We start from the raw sequence: 25,086 nt of genomic DNA, 5'->3' as shown, positions 1-25,086 counted from the left end.
AGTGTGGGTGTCAAGGGTTAGGTGGAGAAGGCAGGATAATGAGGTTGAGAGAGATAATAAATTAGCCATAAAGAGTAGAGTAGAGTAGACTCAATGTGGTGAATGGCCTAATTGGGTTCCTATGTCTTATGGTTTTCTTTTACCTAATAAAGTCGCCACTAAGCTTAAATCAAGACAAGTCAAATTTATTGTCATTTAACTATATACACGTATATTATGTATGTATACATATAATGTATATGGAAACGAGACAACTTTTCTTCAAACCAGGGTATAAAGCACAAAACACACACAACACTTGATAACTTATCAAGGATAAAATCTACAGATGAATCAGACATAAATAACAAACTAAAGTATATTCATGTTAAATAATGGAAGGTACAGAATAGATTAACCAGTGACACTTTGAATACCATGTGTACGGGAGTTCAGACGCCTAATGACCTGTGGGAAGAAACCGTTTCTTATCCTGACCGTTCTTGTCTTTATGCATCGGAGTCTCCTGCCTGATGGTAGAAAGTCGAAGATGGTGATGGGTGGGTGGGTGGGATCCTTAATAATACTAAGGGCCCTGTGTGTGCAACGCTCATGTTCGAGGTGTTTTGCTGCAGTAGCCCTTCCACTTCAGGGTTCAATCTGTTGTGCATTCAGAGCTGCTCTTCTGCACACCACTGTTGTAACGTGTAGTTGTTTGAGTTACTGTCACCTTCCTGTCAGCTTTAATCAGTCTGGCCAATCTCATCAACATGGCGTTTTCACCCTTAGAACTTATTGGATGCTTTTTTATATTCACACCAATCTTTTTAAATGCCAGAGACTGTCGTGCATGAAAATCCCAGTAGATTTGCCATTTCTAAGATTTTCAAACCATCTTGTTTGCCACCAACAATTGTTCCACAGTCAAAGTCACTTAGATCACATTTCTTCTCTATTCTGATGTTTGGTTTGAACAAAAATGAACTTCTTGAACATGTCAGCGTGCTTTTATGCATTGAGTTTTTGCCACATGGTTGACTGATTAGATATTTGCATTAAAGGGTAGGTGTACCTAATAAAGTGGCCACTGAGTGTATAAGCTCAGTATCATCTCACAGATTGAGTTCATCGACTTGGCCTGGGATAGGCATTTATTTCCTGGACAGGAGTTGTGAGATCAAACTTCACTCCAAGAACTTCATGCTATAATCTAGGTTCACATTCCTATTCAGTATTGATTTAAATTTGTACTGTAGGGATGAGAAGTTAAAGCAAAGTCCTGCCTGTCCTCTCACAGTGGTTCAAGAAGAAAAACAATATCACTTAAGTGCGCTTAAATAGTCACTTCCTTGTGATGCTTTGAAACGTTTTGTTGTTTTGCCAGTAAGCTGGTCAGCACACAGAAACTAAATAAAAGATGGAACAACAGATAGACGAATGCAATGCAAGCAGTGTGCATTAACAAAAGGACATCAGCCAATTTGCTACCTTTCCAATCATGGGAGACGCTCGGAGGGTTTATTTTCTAATTTGCATCCTATTCTGAGTGAGGAAAAAACAACCCAATTAGTTACTAGATCTACATGCAAATTAATGACAAAATATTCTAATTAATTCAGCTACAGAGTAATGAATTTGACCTCACAATTCATATTTACCACCAACATGTAATAGCCCATACATCAGTGTGGAGAAGGCAGCGACTTCACCTATCTATTGTTGGAACTATAGAACCATAGAGCACCACAACACACAAATAGGCCCTTCTGCCCATCTAGTCCATGCCCAACCATTATTCTGCCTACTCCCATCAAACTGTATCTGGACTATATTCCCAGTAAACTGACTGACCCACTTCCATTGGCAGTTCATTCCACACTCACACCATCCCCTGAGTGAAACAATTTTCCCTTGAGATCATATTGTCACATGAACGAAAGGTTGAACAAAAAACTTGACTATTCACACAGATTGAATCATTACACAACGTACAAAAAAGCAGGTCGGGCAGCGTCCATGAAAGGAGCAGTCAACGTTTCGGGTCGAAACCCTTCGTCAGAACTAAAGAAGAAGGGGGCAGGGGCCCTATAAAGAAGGTGGGGGGAGGGTGGAAAACCAATCAGAGGAAAGATCAAGGGGTGGGGGAGGTGAAGCAGGGAGAGGATAGGCAGGAGAGGTGAAGAAGGAATCCAAGGGGAAAGTACTATGGGTAGTAGAAGAAGGAGATCCTGTCTGTTGTGGCAGACACCTACTGTTGTGTACGTGCTCGACGAACAACAACAGAATCTCCTGGTTGCCACTCACTTTAACTCTCCTTCACATTCCCATTTGGATATGTCCATACATGGCCTCCTCTACTGCCACGATGAGGCAAAACTTCTTTTGGAGGAACAACATCTGATATACCGTCTGGGTAGTCTCCAGCCCCTTGGTATGAACATTGAATTCTCCAATTTCCAGTAACTCCCTCCCTCTCTCTTCCCCCATCCCACCTCTACTCTGTCTCCTCTTCTAGCTGCCTATCACCTCTCATGACTCTGCCTTCTTCTACTATCCATAGTGCTTTCCCCTTGGATTCCTTCTTCACCTCTCCTGCCTATCCCCACCCTGCTTCCCCTCCCCCACCCCTTGATCTTTCCCCTGATTGGTTTTCCACTCTCTCCCCACCTTCCTTATAGGGCACCTGCCCCCTCCTTCTTTAGTCCTAATGAAGGGTCTCGACTCGAAATGTTGACTGCTCCTTTCAATGGATGCTGCCCGACCTGCTGAGTTCATCCAGCCTTTTTGTACGTCTTGATTTGATAACAGCATCTGCAGTGTACTTTGTGTTTGAATCATTACATGGTACATCAAGGTAGAAAAGTTAAAACAATAGCAGAATGCAGAAGAAAGTGTAACAGCTACAGAGAAAGATCAGAGCATGTAAACAAGGCGATAAAGATTAATGACTTGCCCTATTTTTCACATTCATATTGAAACATAGAGTGAAATGTGTTGTTCGTGTCAACAAACAACAAAGTCCAAGGATATGCTGGGGGCAGCCCACAAGCCTCCTGTGTCAATGTAGCACGCCCACAACCCACCAACCCCCACGTCCTCGGAATGTGGGAGGAAACCAGAGCTTCTGGAGGAAAGCCACGCAGCCTTAGGGAGGACATGCAAACTCTACACAGACAGTGGCAGGAATCAAACCCTGATCGCTGGCACCCTCAAGTGTTCCAGCAACCACTAAGCTGCCTGCCAAAGCCATAATGAGATAGATTGCGAGGTCAAGAATCAACTAACGCCCTGTTTGGGGATTCAAAAATGTGGGGGTTTGGGATAAAGAGGGGCAAAAGAAATGAGGTATAGTGGGTCCATTGCCCCTCTCAAAATTATTTTACACTGAGGGTAGTGTGTGCCTGGAATCAATTGCCAAAGGAAGTAGTCAAGTTGGGCATAATTGCAACACATAAGAGGCATTTGGATAGGACTTGGAGGGTTTATATTTGAATTTGTGTCCCATTCTGAGCGAGGAGAAAAGAGTCCGATTAGTTACTAGATATGCATGCAAGTTAATGGAAATTTTCCTAATTAATTCAGCTGCTGAGTAATTAATCTGACCTCACAATTCATATTTATCATTTACATTGTTACGAATGTGCCGCAACTCTGAGGGGCCGAAGGGTACAAAGTCGCCCCCTCCTTCTTGAGAATCGCAAGATCGCTATTAATTCGTGTCTGGGACCCAGGAAATGAGAGAGAGACACGTAGAATCCACAAGGGTTGGAAAGTGTCCTGGCCTCAGCGAAACAAAACCACGGATAACGGCTATTGTCTCTTGGAGACGGAATTGTGTATTGAGTACTGTACTATTCATTGAAGCCCTCAGGGGACGACCAGAGTGGGCTGGTTGAGGGATTGCATCATCCCAACCTGATTGACATCTGAGACCCCGTGAGTAAGGATAAAAGAGGATCTGGGGAACAGCCCCTTTAGACACACCAGGAGAAACGCTAGAAATCCCGTGACAGCATTTAATAGCGACAGCCGATGGGGTCCGCGTGCGTCCTTCCCTTGCCTGGGATTGACCGGCTCACCACGGAAGAAGAAGAGGCCACAAGTGAACGGCCACCCCAACGAGACTCCGACTGATCGAAATCATAAAGGAAAGCCAGCAAGTTTTTCTCCCAAAACTCTCTCTCTCCAACTATTGCAAACCCAGTGGTCCCCAAACGCTGCAGCCTGTATGAACTGAGTGAACTTTATATTTCCATCGGACAATACATTAACCCCTAGACTACGATAGAGCTATTTCTTATTGATTATTACTATACCCGCACTTTTAGATTTAGTATTGATGACATATATTATCTGTATATTTGCATTGATATTATTTTTGTGTATTTTTACTAATAAATACAGTTAAAAATAGTATTATTTGACTTCAACGGACCTCTCTATCTTTGCTGGTAAGTGACCCAGTTACAAGGTTCGTAACAAAGTGGGGGCCTCGTCTCAAGATTTGATACCAAATTGGAGGGCTAGTGAATCGGGCTTTTAAGTCCAAATGTGGATCTGGTTGCGCGGGTAACCAGACGGGACACCAGCAAAGATGGACGTGGATGAATTTATAGAAAACCCGACTCTGGAGGCGCGAGAGGCTGCCACAAAGTCGGACTTGATAAATATTGCGAAAGGACTAAACCTCGCAGAGGTGGGGTTGTCGATGAAAAAGTGGGAGGTGCGGAGGGCCATATCTCAGTATTATATTGTGAAGAATGTGTTTTCGGCTGAGGTATTGGAAAATATCCCGGAAAAGGTACCAGCTAGTGGAACGGCTCAGTTAGAGTTGGAGAAATTAAGGTTGGAACATGAAACTAAGTTAAAGCAGCTGGAAGCAGCTGAAAAGGAAAAAGCAAGAGCCGAAAAGGAAAAAGAAAGTGCTGAAAGGGAAAAGGAAAGAGCCGAAAAGCAATGGGAGCATGAGCTCCAGCTAAAGGTGAAAAGGGAGCAGGAAAGAGCTGGGAAGCAGAGGGAGCATGAGATTAAGTTAAAACAGCTGGAAGCAGCTGAAAAAGAGAAGGAAAGGGCCGAAAAAGAGAAGAAGAGAGCTGAAAAGGAGAGGGAGTATGAGAAGGAGAAACAGAGGCAACATAACTTGGACATGGAGAAGCTAAGGCAAGAGCGAAGAGCTCAAGGGCCAGACCGAGAGGAGCAATTTAATGTTAGTCAGGAGTTTAGGTTAGTACCTCTGTTCGAGGAATCGGATGTTGATAGTTATTTCTTGCATTTTGAAAAGGTGGCAGTGAGTCAGAAGTGGCCCAAAGATAAGTGGATGGCGTTGAAACAAAGTGTGTTAAAAGGGAAGGCACAACGGGCATATGTGGCATTGTCCATGGAGGAAGAGGAGTCTGAGAATTATGAGAAAGTAAAGGAGACTATTCTTCGGACCTGAAGCCTATAGACAAAAGTTCAGAAATTTAAAGAAAGGGTGGAACCAGATGTATGCAGAGTTTGCCTATGAGAAAGGTGTGCTCTTGGATCATTGGTGTGCAGCAGAAATAGTGGAAGAAGATTTTTGGTGTCTCAGGGAGTTAATTCTGATTAAGGAATTTAAAGGTCGTGTTTCGGATGATATCCGGATCTATTTGAACGATAAACCGAATAAGTCCATATCCGAATTTGCTAGGTTTGCAGATGAATATGCCCTAACCCACAAGACAAAGTTTTCCTTGAATAAAAGTTACCAGAGAGACCGTGGGAATGGGAGAGAAAGCCTGCCAGCTGAGGCAGAGATTCAGCTGGGAGCTAATGGTAAAATTAAGGAGGAGGAAAGGCAAGATGGCAGGAGAGGTCCTGGCTTGTCCTGTTTTAATTATGGAAAGGTGGGTCATATTGCATCTAAGTGCCTTGCTCCGAGGAAGGAGGTAGGAAAAGGGAGAGCAGCAGTCCTTACAGTATGTGTTGTAGTGATCAGTAAATCGACGAGAAAGCCCCAGTAGACAGAATACGAGAGGGGCCTGAGAAATGTATTTCAGAAGGAACCGTGTCTGTGAAAGAGGGAGACACACCAGTTCCAGTGCGGATCTGGAGAGACGCGGGAGCTGAGCTGTCATTGATTCACAGTAAGGTACTAGATTTTGGTCGCAAGACTGGAGAGGTAGCTTTGAGAGGCATAGGAAAAGGGACAGAAGCGGTGCCCTTGCATAGGATCTTTATAAATTGTGAGCTGGTATCTGGACCAGTTGAAATAGGGGTGCGATCAGAATTCTCGAGAACTGATGTAGACATCCTTCTGGGTAACGATTTAGCTGGTGGTGACGTTTCGTTGGCCATGGAGCTGCCGAGCCAGCCTGTAAGTGTCAAGGTCCCGCCCCCAGATTCCAAGATCTATCCCGCATGTGCGACCACTCGCAGCATGTAGGAAAAGGCAGCTGAGAACGAGACCAGTTTAAATCAATCCAGTATCGATTTGGCCGAGACGTTTTTACCAACCCTGTACCAAGAGGGTTTAGAGGGTGGTAAAACGGAGAATAGGAAAGTGAAAGAGAGTAAGGGAGAGGAAGTAGACCTGCCCTTAGCCAGGAGGAAATTTAAAGAGGCACGGAGTAAAGATGAGAAACAGATAAGGCTGTTAAAAGGTCCAGGGTTGGACATGGATGATCTGTTTGGTTTGGCAGAACTGTTTGAAGAAGTTGAAAATTTTAAATGTGTTCCCGATAATGAAATGAGGGCAGTCCTAGATGAAAAGGAGGCCATTACCTTGAAGAAATCTGCTGGGTTGGCAGATGAGGTTGTTTCAGCCCGCGGGGTTGAGTTTACTCCGGAAGGGAGTTGCCCAGAGAGTAACTGGGAAGATCAGGGGAACTTAGAATTTGAAAAGGGTACAGATATTGAAAGCCTGGAAGAGGCAGATGTCCCGTTTGAGTGTGTTCAAGCTGTGGATGCATGTGGTACTGAACCTAGTAATGAAACTCAGGAAAGGTCTGAGGTATTTGATTCAGTTGAAAAGGAATGCAGTCCTTGTGGGTCAGATGGACTTGGTTCAGTGAAGAAAGGGTTAACCTTGGTACTAGTGGGAAGTGAGAATTCCCAGTTGTTTGTGTTTGAAGGTGTGTTAAAAGTTAGTGAGGAGGTAAAAGGTGGTGAGGTGAATATTATTATTGAAGGAAAAGGGAAAAGTGTAGTTCCTAAATTGAATGAAGAAAATTTAAAGTCTGGATTGATGTCAGAAGCAGCAACCAGGCTGCAGAGACAATGGCTTGGTAACATGGTGCCTGTGAATCAATTACAGGTTGATTTGGAATGTAAGGGTGCCCCACACGCTATTGTTATTCAAGAGAGTGCTGTGAAGAGGCTGAATTTGAAATGCTGTTTGGACAAAGAGGGATCGCTTGCAGAGTTTTAACTGAAAACTAATAGCATGAAGAGTCCTGAAGATAAAATTGACAACTTGCTTAAAATTAAAGAATTGTGTGGAAATTCAGAAAATGATCTAAGTTTGGAACACATTGTTGATAGAATAACTCCTATGAAAGTAGCATGCAAAAGCCTATTCCACACTGGGATACAAGTTAACCACGTGGGAGTTAACTGGAAAAGGGGCGAGGGTTGATGGGATGCCATTTTAAATAACAGGATCCGGTTTTAAGGGATTTCGACAAAGCATGTGAATAATAAAGACAACCCCATGGAAGATTGACTGTTAAGTTTGAAAGTAATATAAAGATTAGTATTTGCATGAACTTTTTGTAATATACATGTCAGCTAAGATCACAACTCTTTAGTTTTTGTTTGCTGGAGAAAAGGAATAAAAATAGGTGGTTATTAAATTGGAGTCTGATGCTACAAGAATTTATTAAGGTACAAGATGTTAAGATATTAAAGGAAGTGACAATGTAATCGCTAACTGTTTAGATGCTGAATTGAATGTATAACTGTATTACTCTGTAGTGAAAAAAAACTCATTTGTATTGCGTTAGATTCTGAAATCCTGTAAGACTCTGTATTAATTCATTTTTACCGGTGGTAAAAATCTTAGAAGGAAGGGGGTGTTACGAATGTGTCGCAACTCTGAGGGGCCAAAGGGTACAAAGTCGCCCCCCTCCTTTTTGAGAATCGCAAGATCGCTATTAATTCAGGTCTAGGACCCAGGAAATGAGAGAGAGACACGTAGAATCCACAAGGGTTGGAATGTGTCCTGGCCTCAGCGAAACAAAAACCCCTGATAACGGCTATTGTCTCCTGGAGATGGAATTGTGTATTGAGTACTGTACTATTCATTGAAGCCCCTCAGGGGACGACCAGAGTGGGCTGGTTGAGGGATTGCATCATCCCAACCTGATTGACATCTGAGACCCCATGAGTAAGGATAAAAGAGGGTCTGGGGAACAACCCCTTTAGACACACCAGGAGAAACGCTAGAAATCCCGTGACAGCATTTAATAGCGACAGCCAATGGGGTCTGCGTGCGTCCTTCCCTTGCCTGGGATTGGCAGGCTCATCACAGAAGAACAGCTTAGCTAAAGAAGAGGACACAAGTGAACGGCCACCCCAACGAGACTCCGACGGATCGAAATCATAAAAGGAAAGCCGGCAAGTTTTTCTCCCAAAACTCTCTCTCTCCAACCATTGCAAACCCAGTGGTCCCCAAACGCTGCAGCCTGTATGAACTGAGTGAACTTTATATTTCCACCGGACAATACATTATCCCCTAGACTACAATAGGGCTATTTCTTATTGATTATTACTATACCCGCACTTTTAGATTTAGTATTGACGATGTATATTATCTGTATATTTGCAATGATATTATTTTTGTGTATTTTTACTAATAAATACGGTTAAAAATAGTATCATTAGACTTCAACGGACCTCTCTATCTTTGCTGGTAAGTGACCCAGTTACGGGGTTTGTAACAACATATAATAGCCCATATGTCAGTGTGGTGAGGGCAGCAATTGAAGCGATGAGTTACTGAAGAGCTCAGGCTGAAACGATTGCTTGTTATTGCTGATTCATCAAACAGATAACAACTGGCACTTTACATCAACTTTAATATAGAAAAGTGTCCCAGAGTTCTTCACAAGAAGGTCAACAAGCAAAAAGATACTAGGGGAGGTGACCTCTTGGTCAAAGAAGTAGATTTTAAGAACTGCCAAAGAAAAGGAATGGGTTGAAAAGTTGAAGGAAGAAATCCCACGATGGCAATCTATCACTAATAGAAGAGCGAAATCATTCGGAAGAGCTTAGGTGGATGTCAATTGCCAGGATCGGTGAACTACTCAACCCAACCAGTAGAGTTAAAATCAGGGGTGAGCAAAAGGCTGGAAATCAGAAATACCAAGATCTGGTGTTGTTGCAGAACTGAAGAAGGGGTGAGGGCTGGGTTTGTGGAGGAATTTGAAATGAAGTGTCAGAGTTTTAGCTGGAACCATATCAGTTGAGCAATCATGGGGCAGAGAGCAAATCGGATGCAACTCAGAACATGACTTTGTTTGAAAACTGATTGTAACAAAAACCTTAAGGTTACATTTGTTAATGTGGTGAATTACATGTACCTGTCTGGACATGCCCCCCTCTCCCCCTGCTGACTGCTCCTGTGGCTCCTCCCATGGACCCCGGTATAAAGGCGATTGGAGACACAGCCCCAGTCTCAGTCTCCAGGATGTAGTGTGGTGGTCAATTGCTGCTTGTTCTTTCTTCCAGACAATAAAGGCCTATATCTCGCCTCATGTCTCCGAGCGTTATTGATGGTGCATCAGTTATAAATTGCAAATACAAGTAACCAGTTAATCAACATTTACATGTAAGTTCAATAAATTGTCCATTGAGTAGGTCCAGTCTTTTCTAAATCAGTCCATGCAAGAGATTCGTTTCAGTGTTGAGGTGATGTAGAAAACTGAATTTTGTGCTTGAACATAAAGTTCTGAGTACAGAATATTTCTCACTGTGAAACACCCATATTTAAAGTCTACAATACTCCACAGCACTGAGGTCAGACACCTTTTTGATGCTTGTACATAATGTGGAAAATAAGTCATATAATTGCAGCTAATCTCAAATAAATAAACATAGTTGCAGTAGATGTAATTACCTGCCATGTAATGCAATAACAACCCAGAATTCTACCCTGTATATTCAAAATTGGAAGATAATTTGATACCTCTTGTTCACTTTTTCATTATACAAACCAATGAAAGAATAAACTTGTAAGTAAGGACTCAAACATGCCAAGGTACCTTATAGCTAATGGAAAATGTATGAGCTTTAGTCAGAATATGTAGGAAATCCAGCAGCCTATGTGTAGGCAGCAAACTTGCATAGACAGCAGTAAATTTTGGTGATGTTGATTGAGGAATAAATGTTTCCCAAAATCCCGGGAGAAAATCTGAGCTCCTTTGCAAATAGTACCAAGTGAAGTATTAATCTGGTTCAGAGTATAGGCTGAGTCTTATTTTAAAGTCTTGACTAAAAGTCAATATCTCTCACAGTGCAGCCCACTCTCAGTATAGTACGCGGTAATGGGTGGGCTGTCTAGCGGGGCCAGACTGGAGGTGTTTGTGTGTGCATATGTAACAATCTCCATTAAGTGGAAAGAATGCTATTCCCCATTCCGATTTGGAGAATACAACCACAACAATTTATTTATGTTTATTTGGATGTTTATTTTGTGCATGTGTAAGTTATGTACAATATCGGTTAAATTAAGTTTATGTTAGCATGTTTGTACTTGTCTTATAATGTACTGTGATGTTGCTGCAAAGGGCTAATTTTAATGGTGTTAATACCCTATGACAACAAACCTGAAGTTGGAGTTTGCTGGTGTGTTGTTCTGGTTGATAAACTGATACTCCAGAGATCTGAAGGGAATAATCCAGATAATTAAATTGCAGTGACCCCCCCCTCCCCTCAATCACCCCTTCCTCCCTCTATTGCCCACTTCTACCTTGATTCAACTCTTAGCTTTTATGGACCACTGCTTTAGACGTTTCACATGTAACCCCTTGGGTCGCCTCAGGCTCGCTCAGCTCGTTTCGTCTAGGGGGAGCAGCCTTCGGCCCCGCCAAACTGGGTAATCAGCTGGTGTGGATGCTGTGTGATGTCCCCGCCTCGCCCAAAAACAGACAGTACACCATGCGATTAAATAAGTACAATTTATAAAGGTTACTATAACTAAGTGATTAATAATGATACAGTATATATGAAGAGAAAAAATAAAGAAAAGGTGCCAAACTTATCAAAGTCCAAACCACTTCGTGCACAACCGTTGGAGCTCAATTACTGAAGTCTTCTGGCTACCATTCAATCCCCTCCGAACTCCTCGACTCACAGCTCAGGACCCTCCAAACTCCTCGACTCGCAGCTCAGGGCCCTCCGAGTGGTCAACCAAGCACATCTAGCTTCATCCTCCCTCCTTGAAGTACCTCCCTGCCTCGGACCCCCGCTTGGGGTCCGTTCCTTGCCCAGCTTACAGCATTACATCCTCTCTCTCGACCCCCTCGCGCCGATCTGCCCAAAAGCCCGTCAACAAAAGCTTACAGACTCAGAAGAAAGAACATTAATCCCCATTTGGTTTACAAAGGAATACAATTCTCCCAGCACTCTCTCGCAACAAAGAAACATTCCTGCTTTTAACAAAACAAAGAAACCCTTTCCCAACAGTAACAAAGAAAAAAGAAACCAGATAATTAAATCGCAGAGACCCCCCTCCCCTCAATCACCCCTTCCTCCCTCTATTGCCCACTTCTACCTTGATTCAACTCTTAGCTTTTATGGACCACTCCTTTAGACGTTTCACACATAAAGCACCATTTGGCTCTATCTGCCAAATCTGCTCAATATTCCTGGGCCACCGGGAATGCAAACATAACTTCCAGTTTGTGCACTACGGACTTGACTGTTCCCATGCCCAGTTCTGAACACATCTTTACCCAATTTTATTCCCATTGCTATTTGTGCCCTTCCTGAGCCCATCTTATCAGTGATGCAGATCTGCTGCTCCCTCGTTCCTGTTCCCAGTAAACTGACTGGCCAGCTCCCCAATCTGGCTCCGTCAGGTACTGGGACCTTACCTTCATCACCATCCTCCTCAAAACAACCACAACCTTCAAACCCCCCTGTCTTTGCAACCTATTGCCCCGTCCCCAGCTTCCTCACTTCCCAACACACACCCATCTTAACTTGCTTGTAAATCTCCATTCATACCATTGCACTACCTGTATGTATAATCTATATTTTCATTTATATTTATCATCTGTTATGAGCAGATAGACAACATCTGCCGGAAGTAAATTCCTTGTATGTGCACAGGTACTTGGCAATTAAAGTCTGATTCTGATTCTGATTCTGCTGGCCTTTCCATAGAGTTGAAATGGCTCTATCCAATATTGCCAATAATGTAATGTGTGCTTGTGACCTCCCAACTCACCTTCCAGACTTATTTACAGCTTAGCCTCATACCTAATAGCCACTGAAAGCTGTTTACCTTTCAGAGGGGAATTTGTGAGGATGCTTGATGCTTGGGACAGGTTCCTTTGTGGCGGTAGTGCAGAACCAGAGGATACAGTATAGTGAAATAATTGGGGCAACCTTTTAATAAAATGAGTAGATAGCTCTAGAATCTCCCCTGGCTGGCTTAGTGCATGAGATTCAATCTCTGTATGTACTTGAAAGAAAATCTATTAGCAGGGCTTGGGTAGAGGAGGAGGAAGTGGAATTAGCTGTTGCTTAAGATGGTATGTGGCTCTTATGTTGGTGCGTGGCCTAGTGGATAATGCATTGGTCTAGTGATCTGAAGGTCACTGGTTCGAGCCTTAGCTGAGGCAGTGCGTTGTGTCCTTGAGCAAGGCACTTAACAACACATTGCTGTGCGACGACACTAGTGTCAAGCTGCTTGGGTCCTATTGCCCTTCCCTTGGACAACATCGGTGGCGTGGAGAGGGGAAGGCTTGGGCAACTGCCAGTCTCCCATACAACCCAATGCCCTGGAAACCTTCCAAGGCACAAATCCATGGTCTCACAAGACTAATGGATGCCTAAAAAAGATGGTACAGACTTGATAGACTAAATGTTCTCCAGTGCAATACTGTGATTTCTCCAATATTGTTCAGGTGAGTGGAATTGTTCTTGCCTGGCTTATTCTACAGCATCTAGAGAGTTCTCTGCCTGATCTCCTCTTTTATTGTGCACTGCTCAGTGTAATGAATTCAAAAGATTATAATTTGTAACTGGTAATTCTCATTAACAGCTGGTGTTTGGTATCACAACATAATCCAAAAACACAGCAGACATTTCTGCAATTACATTGTCAGTCTTCAGTTCTAAGCCAGTTACTCCCACCGTCTGCAAACTGATTTTTCGGCATAGCATGTGGTGTGAAGAGGAGTTATTAAGAACACTGAAAATACTTTCTTTATTCCCAATGACAAATCCAGTTTTCTAGCCATCAGCTTCTCCCTTGCCTCTGTCTGACAGACTTTGCAAACAATCCCACATTGGGCTCTGAGATGAGTTTTGAATCAATTATCCATGTCAAAGTTAAGTCTTAAACACCAGAGATTCTACAGATGCGTGAACTCTAAAGTAACACACAAAAATGCTACAGGAACTCAGCAAGTCAGGCAGCATCAATGGAGAGAAGTAACCATAGAAACATAGAAAACCTACAGCACAATACAGGCCCTTTGGCCCACAAAGCTGTGCCAAACATGTCCTTACCTTAGAAATTACCTAGGGTTACCTATAGCCCTCTAATTTTCTAAGCTCCATGGACCTGTCCAGGAGTCTCTTAAAAGACCCTATTGTATCCACCTCCACCACTGTCGCTGGCAGCCCTTTCCACGCACCAACCACTCTCAGTGAGAAAAAAAATTACCCCGACATCTCCTCTGTACCTACTTTCAAGCACCTTAAAACTGTGCCCTCTATACTAGCCATTTCAGCCCTGGGAAAAAGTCTCTGACTAGCAACATGCTCAATGCCTCTTATAATCTTATACACTCTATCAGGTCACATCTCATTCTCTGTCGCTCCAAAGAGAAAAGGCAGAGTTCACTTTTCTCATAAGGCATGCTCCCCAATCCAGGCAACACTTTGTAAATCTCCTCTGCACCCTTTCTATGGTTTCCGCATCCTTCCTGTAGTGAGTCGACCAGAACTGAGCACAATACTCCAAGTGGGGTCTGACCAGGGTCCTATGTAGCTGCAACATTACCTCTCAGCTCCTAAACTCAATCCCATGATTGATGAAGGCCAATGCATCATATGTTTTCTTAACCGCAGAGTCAACCTGCACAGCAGCTTTGAGTGTCCTATGGACTCAGACCCCAAGATCCCTCTGATCCTCCACACTGCCAAGAGTCTTACCATTAATACTATATTCTGTCATCATATTTGACCTACCAAAATGAACCACCTCACACTTAATTGGATTGAACTCCATCTGCCACTTCTCAGCCCAGTTTTGCATCCTATCAATGTCCTGCTGTAACCTCTGACAGCCCTCCACACTCTCCACAAAACCTCCAACCTTTATGTCATCAGGAAATTTAATAACCCATCCTTCCACTTCCTCATCCAGATCACTTATAAAAATCATGAAGAGTAGGGATCCCAGAACAGATCCCTGAGGCACACCACTTGTGACCGATCTCCATGCATGACCTGTCTTTGCCTTCTGTGGGTAAGCCAGTTCTGGATCCACAAAGCAATGTTCCCTTGGATCCCATGCCTCCTTACTTTCTCAATAAGCCTTGGATGGGGTACCTTATCAAATGCCTTGCTGAAATCCATATACACTACATCTACTGCTCAATCTTAATAAATGTGTTCAGTCACATCCTCAAAAATTCAATCAGGCTCATAAGGCACGACCTGCCCTTGACAAAGCCGTGCTGACTATTCCTATTCATATTATGCCTCTCCAAATGTTCATAAATCCTGCCTCTCAGGATCTTTTCCATCAACTTACCAACTACTGAAGTAAGACTCACTGCTCTATAATTTACTGGGCTATCTCTACTCCCTTTCTTGAAGAATAGAACAACATCTGCAACCCTCCAATCCTCCGGAACCTCTCCTGTCTCCATTGATGATGCAAAGATCATTGCCAATGGCTCAGCAATCTCCTCCCTCACCTCCCACTGTAGCCTGGGGTACATCTCATCCAGTGCCAGTGACTTATCCAACTTGATGCTTTCCAAAAGCTCTAGCACATCCTCTTTCTTAATATCCACATGCTCAAGCTTTTCAGTCCACTGTAAGTCATTCCTACAATATCCAAGATTCTTTTCCATAATGAATACGGAAGCAAAGTACTCATTAAGAACCTCTGCAATCTCCTCTGGTTCCATACACACTTTTCCACAGTCACACTTGATTGGTCCTATTGTCTCACATCTTATCCTCTTGTTCTTCACATACCTGTAGAATGCCTTGGGGTTTTCCTTAATCCTGTCTGCCAAGACCTTTTCATGGCCCCTTCTTCCTTTCCTAATTTCTTTCTTAAGCTCCTTCCTGCTAGCCTTATAATCTTCTAGATCTCTATCATTACCTTGTTTTTTTGAACCTTTCATAAGCTCTTCTTTTCTTCTTGACTAGATTTACACCAGCCTTTGTACACCATGGTTCTTGTACACCATCCTTCCTGTTTCATTGGAATGTACCTATGCAGAACTCCACGCAAATATCCCCGGAACATTTCCACATTTCTTCCGTACATTTCCCTGAGAACATCTGTTCTCAATTTATCCTTCCAAGTTCTTGCCTGATAGCCTCACATTTCCCCTTACTCCAATTGAATGCTGCAGCAAACCTCCCTGCCAGGATATTGGTCCTCCTAGGATTCAAATGTCCAGCTGGTGGCACAGTGACATCAGCGCCGGACTCCGGAGCAAACCTTTGCTCAAGTTCGAATTTCCCGAGTTGGATTGCCCAAGCTGGATTTCCTGAGTTCAAATCCAGTCAGGCCACTCTCGGACATGCTTTCCATCCGTGCCGGGTTGAGTGTCGAGCTCGCAACTCGGCCTTGTAAAAAAAATACTGCGCTGTGAGAAGGACGTAGGGAACCACTCACAAAGTCTTTCCTCCAAGACAACCACTTGAAAAAAAAGTGGTCGCCGAGCCTCTGGCAGAGTATGGCACACAAAAAAAAGGATTCAAGTGCAACCCATCCTTTTTGTACAGGTCACTCCTACCCCAAAAGAGTTCCCAGTGATCCAGAAATCTGAATTCCTGCCTGGGCTCCAATCCCTCATTCTATTCCTATACTCACTGTCACGTGGCACAGGCAATAATCCCAAGATTACTACCTTTGTGGTCCTGTTTCTCAACTTCCTTCCTAACTCCCTGTAGTCTGCTTTCCGGACCTCCTCCTTTTCCTTGCCTGTGTCGTTGGTACCAATATGTACCATGACCTCTGGCTGTTCTCCTGCCCACTTCAGGATATCGTGGACGCAATCAGAAACATCCCGGACCCTGACACTTGGGAGGCAAACTACCATCTATGCTTCTTTCCTGTGTCCACAGAATTGCCTGTCTGACCCCCTAACTAAATGGTAGGGCATTGAAGAATGCAGTAGAACAGAGTGTTCTAGGAATAATGGTGCGTAGTTCCCTGAAGGTGGAATCTCATGTGGATAGGGTGGTGAAGAAAGCTTTTGGTATGCTGGCCTTTATAAATCAGAGCATTGAGTATAGGAGTTGGGATGTAATGTTAAAATTGTACAAGGCATTGGTGAGGCCAAATTTGGAGTGTCGTGTACAGTTCTGGTCACCAAATTATAGGAAAGATGTCAACAAACTAGAGAGAGTACAGAGAAGATTTACTAGAATGTTACCTGGGTTTCGGCACCTAAGTTACAGAGAAAGGTTGAACAAGTTAGGTCTTTATTCTTTGGAGTGTAGAAGGTTGAAGGGGGACTTAATAGGGGTATTTAAAATTATGAGGGGGATAGATAGAGTTGACGTGGATAGGCTTTTTCCATTGAGAGTAGGGGAGATTCAAACAAGAAGGCAAGAATTGAGAGTTAGCTGACAAAAGTTTAGGGGTAACACGGGGGGAACTTCTTTACTCAGAGAATGGTAGCTGTGTGGAACGACCTTCCAGTAGAAGTGGTAGAGGCAGGTTCGGTATTCTCATTTAAAATAAAATTGGATAGGTATATGGACAGGAAAGGAATGGAGGATTATGGGCTGAGTGCAGGTCGGTGGGACTAGGTGAGAGTAAGCATTCAACACGGACTAAAAGGGCCGAGATGGCCTGTTTCCTACTGCAATTGTTATATGGTTATATAACTTCAGCGTCCCCTATCACTGCTGTCATCCTTTTCCTTTCCCTACCCTTCTGAGCCACAGGGGTACTCTCTAGCCTCTGACTGCTGTCCTTCTCTCTCCTGACCGTTATCTGTCTCTCCAGGCCCCGGTGTGACTACCTGCCTGTAGCTCCTCTCTATCACTTCCTCACTTTACCTAACAGGGTCCCGAAGAAGCTGCAGCTTGATGCTCCTGGTGCAGATGTGGCCATCCAGGAGGCTGGGAGTCTCCAGGACTTCCCACAACTGACACCGTGTACAGAACACCGGCCTCACACACATTCTTCCTGTCTGTATTCTATACCCTCGACCCGTTATCGCCAAAGCCCCGTTGAGCCAAAGCCTTTTTATTTTGTCTTCCTCTACTTTGTCGCCTGCTCTGCTGACGCCTGCTCTATAAGGTGTTTCTTTTTAAACTCTTCTCGCTGTTCTCACTGGCTGATGTCCACGCGCTTGCACAGTCGTGCCCCGATCAAACCGTTGAAGAAATAACCAGTCCATCAGTCAATCAGGGTCTTGGCCTGATACATGGGCTGTTTATTCCTCTCCGTAGATGTTGTTTGACCTGTTCCTCCAGCATCTTGTATGTATTACTCAAGGTTAGATCTGGCTCTTTCCACCTCATCTGCACCCAGCCTCAGCTTCTCTGCCACTGAAACTCAACCACACAATTCTTGATGTGTTCATCAGACTCAATGCCCTTGCCTAACTGGCAGCACACCTTTCACTTAACACTCAGTACTTGCCGCATTGGCTCCTCGTTTAGTAACACCTTAGTTTAAAAATTCTCATCCTTGTTTCAAATCTGTCCAGTGCCTCAGTCCCCTATCTGTCCCCTCCAGCCCTTCAGCCTCCAAGTTGTCTGCACAAGTTGTCTTGGTCACCCTGGGATTTTCGTGCATGCTTTTCTGTTCATAAGCAGAACTTGAAGATTTGAAATTAATTCCCTTCCTAACTCCACATCTCTCTCACCATCTTTGCTGCTTTCCTTCCCTTGCTAAGCCTTTTGGCACTTATTGTGATATTTCTCCTGGTGAGAAACCCTCTATGAAAATGGTTCAATGAGGCAGCTTGTTGACTAACGCACATCAGATACTGGAGGAACTCAGCAAGCCAGGCAACACCCATGGAAAGGTATAAAGAGTCAATTCTGGATCTTGATCCTTCATCAGGACTGGAAGAGGGAAGAAGGTGGGAGGAGGGGAAGGAGTATAAACTGGAAGGTGGTAGGTGATGCCAGGTGAGGGGGCAGGTAGGTGGATGGGAGAGGGGGGATGAATTGAGAAGCTGGGAGGTTAATAGATGGGAAAGGTAAAGGGCCGAGGAAAAGGGAATCTGACAGGGGTGGAGAGCGGACCATGGGAGAAAGGGAAGGAGGATGGGCACTTGAGGGAGTTAATAGGCAGGTGAGGAGTTAAAAAAGGGTAAGAAGGGAGTCGAATGCAGATTGGGAAAAGAGAGATTGGGGAGGGGGAGAAATTACTGATAGTTAGAGAAATTGGCATTCATGCCGTCAGTTTGGAGGCTATCCAAACTGAGTATGAGGTGTTGCTCCTCCAACCTGAGAGTGGCCTCATCATGGCAGCTAAGAAAGCCATGGACCAACTGCTCAGGATGGGGATTGGAATTACATTGGTTGGCCACCGGGAAACCCTGTTTGTTGCAGATGGAGCTCATTGGATTTTGCTGTGATAAAGGTGCTACGTAAATGCAGGTTAGTGTTGTCAGTTTGAAGCCCACCTGGATACCTTGAGAAGCTGAGTTCTGTTTCAAAATATCAAGAAATAACTAATTAGTATGAGTATGAGTGACTATAGAGTTAAGGTTAAATAAATTGATAACCTTAAGGGAAAATAAATTGGCCACATTTGTTTAGTCTGCCCTATATGTGACTCCAGTCCTTCATCACCACAGTTCACTGACAGTTACCTTCTGCACAGGTCCAAAATTTCACTCAATTTCAGAGATTTTACTGTCAGCCTTTCCGTATACAGTTAAACTCCAATAATTCTGCACCTTCAGGACCTTCAGGGTAGGATTATCAGATTTTCTGGACTATTGCATGTCACTCCTAGGACAACTTTGTCCCCACAGTGGTATAGTAAAACTTCTATTGAACCTAGTTAGGAGGGAGTGGGAAATACAAAAGCATTCTTAACCCTGGCTCACAATCCAGATGAACTGTCAGGTTTTGCAAACAATTGGATACTGGATTATTGGAGTTTTACTAAATACATCTTTGTACTGGGAATGAATGGCAATGAGTCTTTAAACTTCCTAAGCACCCTGGTAGTTATCACAGTGAGCTCTTGCACTTAGAAACTGTGGTTGAATCTGACTGGACTGATAATCAGGGTGACATCAGCTTGATACAATTTCAAAGTTTAATGCTACCGTTAGTCAAACTAATGGTAAAATTACACAATGCAATTTAATTGACCCTGCTAATCAGACCATGAACGTGACTGGTACAGTACATTTATGCTGCAGTGTAAATCAAAGTTCTCTCAATATTTTGGAAACTTTCAATTCTCCCTAATTTGGAAATTTGATATTGGCCCCACAGTTTCATTTCAAACAAAAGCAAAATAATGTATTTTCTGTGATTAGCGATCTAGAAATGTTGTGTGGTCCAGCAGTTTAGGATTGTGTAAGCAGATAGAGGCCAATATATTATGCAATTAGATCATTCATCTGTTTTGTTTCCTTAATCCTCTAATTAAAAATTGATCAACCTTGGTTCCAAGCAGTTCCCAATACCTACAACTTCTGAGAAAGAGGGAATTCTACTCTTCACTCCCTGTTAAATCCTTCCCAATTTCAGTCTTTAATGACTTAAGTTAATATTATGTTACAGGCCCCTCAACCCAAGGAAACTAAGGAAACAAGGCATTACACCACACACTCAAAATAAGAGCTCAGCCATTTAGGGGGAGAGGTGAGAAGATAGTTACTCACCCTGAGGCTGGTGAATCTCAATTGAGTCATTGAGCATATTCTAGAATGAGATTGGTAGATCTTTAGATATTAGGAAAATGAAGATTAGTGCAGGTAAGTGGCACTGACGTAAACAATCAGCTATGATCATACATGAGGAAATCTGCAGATGCTGGAAATTCAAACAACAACACACACAAATTGCTGGTGGAACACAGCAGGCCAGGTAGCATAGATAGGGAGAAGCACTGTCGATGTTTCGGGCTGAGGCCTTTTGTCAGGACTAACCAAAAGGAAAGATAGTAAGAGATTGACAACGCTACAGACCTAGTAGTACGGTGACAGTGGCATCATGGTCATGAGTTCACTACTGGTTTCTATAGGACGTCCAGTCTGAGTAATCTGATTACACCCAAAACGGTAAGCTTTGAGAAGGGATGAAAGTACTGTTGGGAAGCATTAGAAATTAGCTTAGGGTATTGATACAGTGATGATCTTAATTGTAAGCAGACATGCATGAAAAATCTCTTGCTATCTTTCCTATCTTTCCTTTCAGTTAGTCCTGACGAAGGGTCTCGGCCCGAAACGTCGACAGCGCTTCTCCCTGTAGATGCTGCCTGGCCTGCTGTGTTCCACCAGCATTTTGTGTGAGCTATGATCATATCGAGTGATAGAACAGAACAAGGGGCTGAATGACCTGTTCCTGTTTAGTTTTCTTACGTAATTATTAGGCTCTTACTGCATCCTCTGAAATGTTGAACTACAAGAAACATCACTTGATGGGGAAAGATTTAGAACCTGGTATTCTCTAATTTTCCACTCCTAAAAATGAGTTCCCCAAAATAAAATCTGATAGCTTAATTTTCACCAAACATCATGGAAATGCTTTCAAAACCAACCCAATTCTGTGTATTCTCTTCATAAACTTGTGGACTAAAGCAGGGTGAAAGAAGACTCTGGTAAAAAAGGTTTGAAGTATGATTTTGGTTCTTTCCCACAGGTGGACTTTGAAGATGTGATCGCAGAGCCTGAGGGGACATATAGCTTGGACAGTGTGTGGAAAACCAGCAACACAGTCTTCACTGTGTCCAAGTACTGGTGCTACCGGATAACCTCTGCTGTCTTTGGAGTCCCCCTGTCACTGATCTGGGGTTTCTACTTTGCCTGCCTCTCCTTCTGCCACATCTGGGCCATTGTGCCTTGCATCAAGAGCTACCTGATCGAGACCCAATGCATCAGCAGGGTCTTCTCCCTGTGCATTCACACCTTCTGTGACCCCTTCTACGAAGCCCTGGGGAAAGTATTCAGCAACATCCGTGTCAATTTACACAAGGAAATTTAGTTTCTCCTTATGGTTCCAATCAACAAATGTGGCCTGTCTGCTAAAGTGCTAGATTTTATTCAGAACTTTTGCAAATGTAACTGTACTTCGACTGTTGATATGGTTGCAACTTGATCTCACCGATGTTTTCCACTTTTGATCATTGAGCAGTTCAAAAAAATCGCTGATGACAAAGAGTTGTCTGAGTCATTTTTCATGCATGTCTGCTTACAATTAAGATCTTCACTGCATCAATACCCTAAGCTAATTTCTAATGCTTCCCAACAGTACTTTCATCCTTTCTCAAAGCTTACCGTTTTGGGTGTAATCAGATTACTCAAAGTCTGGACATCCTATATAAACCAGTAGTGAACGCATGACCATGACGTTTGCTTCACACTGCCACCGTACTACTAGGTCTGTAGCGTTGTCAATATCCTCCTCGGCCCATTTGCTCCTGAAACCCTCATGCGTATACCTACCACCGTTGGAATCAGTTATTTCAGCCTCTCCCTACATCAGGCTTTGGTTCACATGCTCTGTTCATAGCTGTTCTCATCCTAACAATCATTTTTAGATGGGAGCTGTAATCATTGGGGTGTTACAGGCATTCATACTGGGGCTCCAGTTCTCCACAGTCTGCTTGATGGAACTGATCAGGATATCTAGTGTAATATATCCAAATGCTCTTGCTGATGCTAAGCTGAGTGGTAGAGTGGGATCTGAGGAGGATGCTAGCAGGCATCTGTGGAAATAGTAAGCTCAAGTGATTCTGCTGATGATGGAAATTCAGAGCAACACACACAAAATGCTGGAGGAACTCAACAGGTTAGGCAGCAGCTATGGAGACGAATAGACAGTTGATGTTTGAGGCCACTCCTCTGCATCAGGTCCTGATGAGGGGACTTGGCCTAAATCATTGACTGTTTATTCCTCTCTCTAGATGCTGCCTGACCTGCTGAGTTCCTCCAACATTTGAGTGCTTTGATCAAGGGAAATAGACAAGCTAGGTTACTTGGCAAGGACATAGTAAATCTCACATAACCCCTGCTCCCAGGACACTGCCAGCATCCTCCTCCTTTTCCTTCTGCTCAGACACACAATGTATCTACCATCTTAACCTCTTTATGCTACAGAATGTGCATCCTCCTCCTGTTCCCTGTCCTATTCCTCAATGTTGTTTATGTCCTCCGCCACTCATCCTCTGCTTCCTGGGACACTGTATGCACCCTTTAATTCCAGCTGCTGGGACTGGCATCTTTCCTCTCTCTTTATCCTGTAGTTCCTTAGAACATTGGCTGCACCCTCTTCCATCTCTAACTTACTCAATCTTGCCTCCAGCCCCTTCTGCCTCTTCCTGTGCCTCTAAAGCTGTCTACCTGCTACTACTCCAGCTCATCTGATGTCATCTGCACCAGTCTCCTCCGGCTCCTGTTCCTTCCACTCTCCCCATCCTGATGCCTGGAATCTCCCTCAAAAGTCAAATTCATTATCAAGATATATCGTATACCACCTTGAAATTCATTCTCCTACAGATGTTTCCAGGAAAATAAAGAAATACAACAGAATCTACGAAAAACTCCACGTAACAAAGACTGACATGACATCCAATGTGCGATCCGTCTTCAAGCATATAACATGTATTCTCCTTCCTCTCTTCCTACCCATGTGGTCAAATACTACACTTACTTACCCATACCACTGGCACTTATGGCAGCAATGAAGGTCCTCCATGTCTGGCAGTGTTCAGAGCTTCATTCATTGTGTCAGTAGATTCCTTTTGGTTTTCACTACTGTCAGCCATGCAAGTCTCGGATGGAGGCTGAGGAATATTGTTGCATTCACATGTAGGAGGATTCTTCATTGTTGTTTCTGTAAGTTTTACCAGTCAGGTTGTTAGCCCTGAGCTAAACCCCTGAACCTGGAAGACCAGTGGACCACTCTTAGTCTGTTCTCTACCCTTTGACCTGTTGGGCATGGGTGACCTGACCAAAAACCAAAGCACAAAGCCCTGATTCCAGCCAACATAGCTCTCTGGGCCATCGAGGCATGCAAGCCTCCAAACTATGAAAAGCTTGTGGTCTTCTTGGAGGATGTGTTTAGATGTTGTTACTTTATTCTCCTCTTCCCACCCTTCTGCTCCCAGTTCATTGGATACTGCCTCCTATTTGCCCAAATGTTTGGAAATTTGCTGGAATCAAATGCCTCCCACCACTCTCACTCCTCATGCAGCAAAGGACTCCACTCACCTGTACCACAGGCATAGAGGATCTCAGGGACGGCTTTGGCACGAGCAAGAGTTGGAGGAGTGGCTTAGTGAGTGGGCAAGTCTGTCAGTGCTCTATTGGCTCCACTCAGAGCCTGATTGCTGTGGATAGGGGGTGGGGGGTAAATTCCAAATTGGAAGGTGTGAGGGTAGAACTGGGGAGAGAAAACACGTGGAAATGCTCTGCTCCCACCCTGCTGAAGGTAACACTAGCTCTACAACAGCTGACGATTCCAGCCCACTAGTCTCCCAAACACTAATATGTATGCAATTGTGCCCACAGATGCCACAAATATTATTTCTCCATTTTCCCTGCAGGTATTTCTTTTCTCATTGTCCTCCTGCCTCTAAACTTAATCCTTCTCCCCCCCCCCTGTCCCTCAAACTTCCTCCTCCTCCTTTAAACTTCATTCTCCTCCAGACCCTGAAACTTCAACCTTCTCCTCCAGAACCTCAAACTTCATCCTCCTTATCCTCCAGAACCTCAAACTTCACCCTCCGCCTCTTCCTCCCGACCCTCAAATTTCACCCTCCTCCTCCTCCAGAACTTAACTTCATCCTCCTCCTCATCTTCTAGACCTTCAATTACATCTTTCTCCTACAGACCCTCAAACTTCATCATTCTCCTCCTCCAGACCCTCAAATGTCATCCTATTCCTCCTCCAGACTCTCAAAACATCCTCCTCCTTCCCAGATCCTCAAACTTCATACTCCACCTGCTCCCCAGTCCCTCAAACTTAATTTTCCTCCTCCAGACCCTCAAACATCATCCAGACCCTCAAATTCATCTTCCTCCTCCTCTAGACCTTCAAACTTCACCTTCATCCTCCTCTAGACTACTAAACCAGACTTCTTCCTGACCTTCAAACTGGTCTGCTCCTCCAGACCTCCAAACCATCCTCCTTCCCCAGACCCTCAAACTTCACTCCCTTCCTCCAGATCTTCAAACTTTATCATTCTCCTCCTCCTCCTCAAGGCCCTCAAACCATTCTCTCCCCTTCCTCCTCCCAACCCTCAAAATTCATCATTCTCCTCCTCCAGATCTTCAAGTGTCATCCTGTTTCTCCTCCAGACTCTCAAACTTCATCCTCCACCTCCTCCTCCACACTCTCAAAACATCCTCCGCCTCCCCAATCCTCAAACTTCATCCTCCACCTGATCCCCGGTTCCTCAAACTTAATGCTCCTCCTCCTCCAGACACACAAACTTCATCTTCCTTCTCCAGACCTTCAAACTTCACCTTCATCCTCCTCCAAACCACTAAAGACACATCTCTTCCAGACCCTCAA

At 43.9% G+C, this 25,086-nt stretch overlaps 1 protein-coding gene across 1 annotated transcript in view; it reads left to right on the top strand.

Annotated features, from left to right (window-relative positions):
- cav3 (caveolin 3) overlaps positions 1-21,552 on the top strand; it is a 45,402-nt gene extending 23,850 nt beyond the window's left edge. The window contains exon 2 of the mRNA XM_059944884.1: positions 21,211-21,552. Coding sequence (XP_059800867.1) covers positions 21,211-21,552 — 342 coding nt within the window. The remainder of the gene's footprint in view (positions 1-21,210) is intronic.
- Positions 21,553-25,086: the final 3,534 nt, after the last annotated feature.

This window comes from Hypanus sabinus, chromosome 19 (assembly GCF_030144855.1).
Source record: "Hypanus sabinus isolate sHypSab1 chromosome 19, sHypSab1.hap1, whole genome shotgun sequence".
NCBI classification, from domain to species: Eukaryota; Metazoa; Chordata; class Chondrichthyes; order Myliobatiformes; family Dasyatidae; genus Hypanus; species Hypanus sabinus.
This window is presented reverse-complemented; position numbering and strand designations above follow the sequence as displayed.